The 6,828-nt window shown below is 35.3% G+C and overlaps 1 protein-coding gene across 2 annotated transcripts in view; it reads right to left on the bottom strand.

Annotated features, from left to right (window-relative positions):
- Positions 1-5,059: 5,059 nt before the first annotated feature.
- CACNB2 (calcium channel, voltage-dependent, beta 2 subunit) overlaps positions 5,060-6,828 on the bottom strand; it is an 86,577-nt gene continuing 84,808 nt past the window's right edge. For both annotated transcript variants that reach the window (XM_010006949.1, XM_010006950.1), the window contains exon 13: positions 5,060-5,880. In XM_010006949.1, coding sequence (XP_010005251.1) covers positions 5,392-5,880 — 489 coding nt within the window. In that variant the 3' untranslated portion in view covers positions 5,060-5,391. The remainder of the gene's footprint in view (positions 5,881-6,828) is intronic.

Raw genomic sequence — 6,828 nt, 5'->3', positions numbered from 1 at the left:
TTATATTTTCCAGTCTTACTGTGACTTTAACTAGAAGTGCAGAAATACTTCCTCATTGTCACAGTTTTGATGTACAGTGTATATATATATATTTTTAATATATAATAGGATTGCTTTCCTGATAAGAATGCTTTACACACCGAATCATTATGCTTCAGTGTTTGGTGCTGCAACACAATTCAACATATTTATATATACACTATAGGAGATATTTATATATTAAATTTAAAAAGTTATTGTCATTTTAATGAAAGATTAGCCCTAGAAAATAGATAGATTAGGCATGCAGTCAGATCTTGTCTTTAAGAAAGTCTGAAAAGTAGTTGTCTGTATTTGCAGAAATAGTGAATAGTAATAGTGCTAAATCTAAACATTTATCTTGGTCAATATAAAGATATTAAAATAGGCAGCCTGGTATAATATGAAGTTATTAAACAGCTTTTTCCTGTTACAGTGGCATGGAGTCCACCACTTTTTGGATCATAGGATTTCATATGCTTTTTAAGGAGAAAGGAATATTTTAGTAAGAAATAGGCTGGTGATGGTGATCAACAAGAAATTACTTTGGAGTGGATAGTTTAAAATATAAAGAACCTTCTTTTTATGTTTAATTGTTCATGACTAAAAAATATATGAGCAAATCCAATTTTGTACTGATAACATTCATTGCCGTGCAGGTATGCATGATAGATAAAGGTGGTAAGAAAGTAGTAAGAAAAGAGAACATGGATGAGCTAGAAGAACCAGCTTAAACTCTGTTATATATGATACAAATCTTTTTTGGTGCTGCATAGGAACACAGCTCTAGGGTGGTTAAGTTATAAAAAGAAACTGTTTATAAAACTGGTGTAAGCTCATATGTAACAGTTTGTTAGGTAAAAGTGGGGAAATAAATGATAGACAAATTGCCAAACAATAAATTCAGTTGAATAACATTTGATTTAAAAAAATCATAATAAGAATGGCATCCACATATTTTATAGATGATAGAACTAAAATGTTGGTGAAAGATCTGTAATAAAGCAATAAATCTAAGTAAACATACAGCAGAATTGTTATATTACACTCTTTTTGAAAAATAATTTCTCTTATCTTCCTCTAGACTATGTAATAAAGTTTTTTGTAGTGTGCTTTCTTTTCACAGAGGAAATAGAAATAAAGTCAAAAGCATTTGGGAAATAGCTTTCAGCCAGATGTGTTAAAGTAATCAAGAGGTTAAATGTAACCACAAATCAAAATAAATCTTGAAGAGGCTTTAGTAACTAACGCAGGAGGTGCTTTACACTAACCTTTTTACTTGAGACAGATCCTGATAAAAAGCAATCATACCACTCACTGCATTCCAGCTAAGGGAATGATAATGGATCATATTAAAATGTCTGCAGTTCTCACAGAACATGAATATGACTTTACAAACCAATGGAGCTTCAAAATGATAATTACTAAAAAATTAATAAAAGTGGTTAAGTATTAAGGGGCAGGATATTAGACCTGGGCAGGAACTGCATGTATAGGATGGGCAACCTGATAGGCAGAGAGAACTGAAAATAGGTCTCTACGTTTATTCAGGGTTTCATGAGTGCGATTTGATTTCCTTACGTTCCATTTACAAGAAGGGCTATAGGTTAAGGTTTTACAGATTTCTGTGAACACAGGTACTTCAATGAAACTCACTGTAGCTTTAAAACCAGCATTCATTCACTAGGGATAAATCCTTAACAGAAACTAGCTATTTATACCTTGAGAAGCAAAAATGGTGGAATTCTTTCTCAAATTTTCAACTCTTGATGCCAGACACAGAGTATGAATTCATGAGTATTCTAGAAGAGTTTTTTATGGATCTGTCATTTTTTTTATTTCTAGGCAGTAATTTATGGATCTGCTTAAAAATAGTTTCTTTCAGCTCTTAACTCCTACTGGTGCTGCCTTTATACACAAACCTTTTTACTTATTCATGGCCCCTATCCTGTCCCTTAACAGATCTGGAGACCGTTACTCTCACCTCCTTCTAATCCCTCCTTGAGAATTCTTTCTTCCATTATGTCTATGTGACATTAACAACTGGTAAAGTATAGACTTGAGCTGCTGAACAGCACTGATGTGTATTCATTTGAAAAGACATAGAAAAATAAGGTTAACATTTTAACATATATACATAAAAATGTTAAACTGCATCCCATTCCTTCCATATACTGAAACTCTCTAGAAAAATACAGAGCAAGAGCTGACAAGACCTATATTTCACCTAAATGTTTGATCTTCCTCCCTTTTATCTCCCTAGTTTTGTTATCTACTAGTTCATTTGGTTAAATTTTACAGGCTGTTTTATTCCACATATAAATAAGAAGATTCTGGAGCTCCCTGGGACCTCTACCATTCCTCAGATTCAAAACTCCTGAAACCAGATACAGAAATAGGAACTAATCATTATCCTAATGCAAACAATAAGATTAAAATTTCTATTGGCAAAACTTTGCAAAGACATTTCATCACAATAACCTTTGATATGACCTCCAGTTGGAGTATTTTTAAAGCTTCTTACTGAAATAATTCTGTTAAAGTGCTTTTCAAAGTAGTGCTCAGCAGGCAGGTGTTATTGTGCATTAGGTGTAGTACAAGCTCACTTAACAAACAATTTGTCACTCTTAAAATAACTAAAGGAAATTATCTTCACAAGGCTAATAACCTACTAAGTGAGTCTGGCTAGGAAATGTCTATGTTAGTACATTTTCTATACATAATCAGTAGTACTATAAAAACCATGATTCTCTCATTATTTGGCTTGGGACATGTATTTTTTTTGGTGATACATATATTCCATAATTCAATATATAGGCCATAGTAGGGCTTCAACTATGCTCTTCACATTCTCAATTATTTGTCCATACAGAGCTACCTACTCCATGGTTTTCATACACTACTCAGTGGTTTGAAATTAGCTGAAAATTCCTTAAAAGATACTTTAAGAAAGGTGGAAAATAAATACTATTTTGAGCAAAAGTGAAAACAAAAATACAAAAATTCAAGGTATTGAAGTGGAATCCACAGATCACTTCTTGGGAGGACATAGCTGTCACGTAACAGTTGTAGGGAGCAATGGCATTTACTGAAGAAGGTAAAATAGCTAAAGCCAGGCTATACAGAGCAAGACAATATAACATCTCTTCCCATTTACATGTGATCTGATATGATTCCAACAACAAAGACTTTCAGTGTCATTTTCCACTGATACCCTGAAAATCCTCTCGTATCAAATGCCACTGTTTATATACTCATATATCCATTCAGTAATAAAACAGGTCTACTTACCTATGCTTCCTTTGAAAAATTACCCCTTTTTCTTGTGTTCCCCACAATTCAAGCTTTGGGATAAATAGTACCTTTGAATAACCACAGCAGTTAGCAGCACTGGGAGGAACAGCCAGATACCTGACAGCAGAATTTCACCCTCTTGCAATGTTATAAAGAATGCACATAAAGCATCAGGAAGAGGGGTGGAAGAGGGAGGGCAAAGTATGTTTAAGGGAACTAAACTGAATTGCTTGGATGATGGAATAAGAGACTGGAGAAAACATGCACCTGCCATTTATCATCTTAACCATTTCACTAAAATGCAATTTAAAAAAATCAGGCAATGCTGATATTCCCAAACTTAATAAATAAAAAGAACTTCCAGCTAAATTAATTATTCTCCCACTACAGTCTTTATAGAATGTGCTATTTACAGTGAAATACAAAAAGTACTTCATTCATACAGTTATTACAAAGACTACATGTGATGCAGAACAGCTTTTACACTAGGCAAGGGTATGGAACCTGTAGTCAAAAATGCTAGTAAATTTCCCCCCACTTACCAGTGCAACAGGTGTTCAATGCACAACAAACTGTGTTCACACCCTTTGATTTCAATCCATTTCCTCTAGCAAGCTTGTAACAGAGAATTTTGTCACAGTCATTTTTTCTAAACTCTCACCAGCCACACAATAGTTTAGGTGAAGGAAAAGCAGTGATCTGGCTGTACAGTGGGAATGCAGAGGAATTGGCAAGTGTAGAAAAAGTGGAGAAGCTACAAAAATTTATTTTCCAACAAAATAACTCTCCACAAGCTGTGTAAACTTTGCTTACTAAAACAAATACTCTATAACACAAAAAATTTACATTTCCAGTGAAACACTCACAGTAACATTTGCCTGTTTTTACTCTCCTGAAGTCTCAACAAAGAGCCAGCAGATTTATGCTTTCTCAATTACCTGGGTCAGTAAACTCCCTCATGTCCCCTGACTGCAATTTGGATTTTTAAATAGACAGAACGAGAAACACTCGTTGTACTTTTGAGTAGCCTTTGTGTTCTTCAGTAGATTCTCACACTCCACTGCCTAACATGCACATGCACACGTACGTCCATCCACTGCCCACCCGCTCACATACACACCTCTGTCATGTGTGCTCTATCATTCTGACAAGAGAACAAAAATTAAGCTGTGCCCATTGCAATTTTGTGACCTGTACAGAGAAACATAATTTATAGTGGTAAGTTCATTATGTTTATCATAAATTTAAAATGCAAAATTGGATTTGCAAGGACAGCATAAGGTATAAGAGTTAGACCCTTTATCTCAAGCACTCATTCATATTTACAGTAAGTATAAGCTTTCTGCTACAGAAGAGAAAGTATTTAGGTTGAACACTGTTACAGATTTCCTAAATGAGGCTAGTTCCAGTTGCCAGTAATTCAAAAGCAAATCTGCTGACTTGGCATTAGGACTCTAAAACAGTGTGATCAAACTTAGTAAGAAGGTGTTTGCAGAAATAACATTTATAAACTGTATATACAGTACACAGTACCAGTACATAGAAAATAGATTTTTACTTTGATGATCCCCTGTGTGTAAGGCAAGACTGAATTAGTCTTTAAATGGAGACCACCAGAGGTACAAGCAACAGATAGTGGTTCTTAAATCAATATGCAAATCAAGAGCATACAAATTAAAAATCAGAGCAGACAAAAGTTTTAGATGTTTTTTATGTGCTGATTCTGGCTTGCTGAATACACGGGAAGTTATTAAACATCAAATGTACCTTTTTTAAAAAACACTTAGAACACCTTGATGGCAACAGATATTGTTCAAGTGGCAGCTACCAAAAAACAGCTTGAAAAACAGCATAGTACAACATCAGGAATTCCGTGGTTGTACTATGCTAATTCATATAGCACTAACCAAAAAAATAGGTATATGAATATTCTATTTCATGCTATTGCTATGCAAGCAACAGCAGTACAAATCAGCATACAGAAGGATATTATCTGTTCTGTGATGAAGAACCCAAAGATACTTTCAAGGGGCATTGTTACAAGACTTCAAAGAAACACAAGACTGCTGGAGGCAAAAGTTACTGACGGATGTAAACATCCCTGTTCCATTCTCCCACGTCATTACGTTTTTTTGATATCACTTCCCCATCCTTGTCACAATATTGGTCCCTTGATTTATGACGACTACGCTGCTTGTTGCATTCATTGTGGTCCTGCTCGCGGTCCCGCTCCTTTGAGCGATGCCTTGATTCTCTATGTCTGTGATCACCGCTCCCATGGGACTCGTCTCTGTGATTGTGATCCCTGTGAGAATCATAGTGGTCACCATGCTCGTGTGTGTAGTCCTCCTTTGGCTCTACATAAGCTGAATCTCTGCTGTCTTGTGTTTCCGAGTCAAAAGTTTCTTGCCTAGAAAGGCCTCTAACACCACTGCGATGGTTGTGGTGTTGGCTTGAGGAAGAGCGATGCTGGGATTTCTTGATGGGTTCAACCCGTGCTTCCTCTTCAATTTGTGAACTGCTGCGTTCAGGGACTGAATGGTCATTCCTCTGGTCTCCTTGAGATCCCTGCTATCACAACCAGCAGTAAGTTCATGTACATGAAGTACACATTTAAAAATTTTCCCTAATATCAAATTCAACTAGAAAGTATCATGAAACCAATACAATATAAGAACACAACAATCCACTTTGAATCTAAACTAGGAAAAAAACCCCATTAGAATTCAACTTTTACTGAAAATTCAGTATTATAATACAAACAATTCCTTTCACTCTAACCAGAATGCAGGATGGCACTCAGGTTATTCTGTGATACTTTCTCATCTCCTGTAAAGTTTCTGACTATAGTCAGTTAACAATAATTGCCTACCACACTCCAGAGAAAAAGAGAGCCTGCAGAAGCAGGACAAACTGCAAAAAAAAAATTACAGAGGACAAGTCAAGTCAGGAGAGAGCAGGTACCATTTGAGAGTTTACAGAGGCCTGCTTGGAAACAACCACTATGGGAAAGTGACTTTAGAGGGCTGGGGAAGTGGATTCCAGCAGAGAACCAAAGTACAAAAAACTTGGCTCTTTTAAAGTAGCTTTTTTTTTTCCTAAAGAAAAAAAAAACATTGCAATTGAATCTGGTATGAATAAAGTTTGTATTATGATACTAATAGTATCACTGACCTCCTGTTTTTCTCAGTAGTTAGATTTCTTCATGGCAATGAAGAATTAAACTTTGACCTCCTAATTTTAAGAGGTCAAGAATACAGACCATTGCCAAGGAAAGCAGGAAGAGAGTGATATTATTGCCTAAACAATTTCCTAACACACCACTACTATTAAAAGACTGAAACAGAAATTACCAGGTAATATCAAACCTACTCTTCATCATCATAATGCTCTGAAATCACTGCAAAATGAACAAGTGACATTATTTAACTCATTTAGGGGGTTTCAATATGTTAATCTGCTTTTATTCCCAAACCACAGCCAAAGATTTTTCAAGCTTAATTGCAAAATTTTAAG

The sequence above is a fragment of the Chaetura pelagica genome, unplaced genomic scaffold, assembly GCF_000747805.2.
Source record: "Chaetura pelagica isolate M959 unplaced genomic scaffold, ChaPel_1.0 scaffold17, whole genome shotgun sequence".
Lineage (NCBI taxonomy): Eukaryota > Metazoa > Chordata > Aves > Apodiformes > Apodidae > Chaetura > Chaetura pelagica.
The sequence above is the reverse complement of the archived record's forward strand: the minus strand, read 5'-3'. Positions and strand labels throughout refer to the sequence as shown.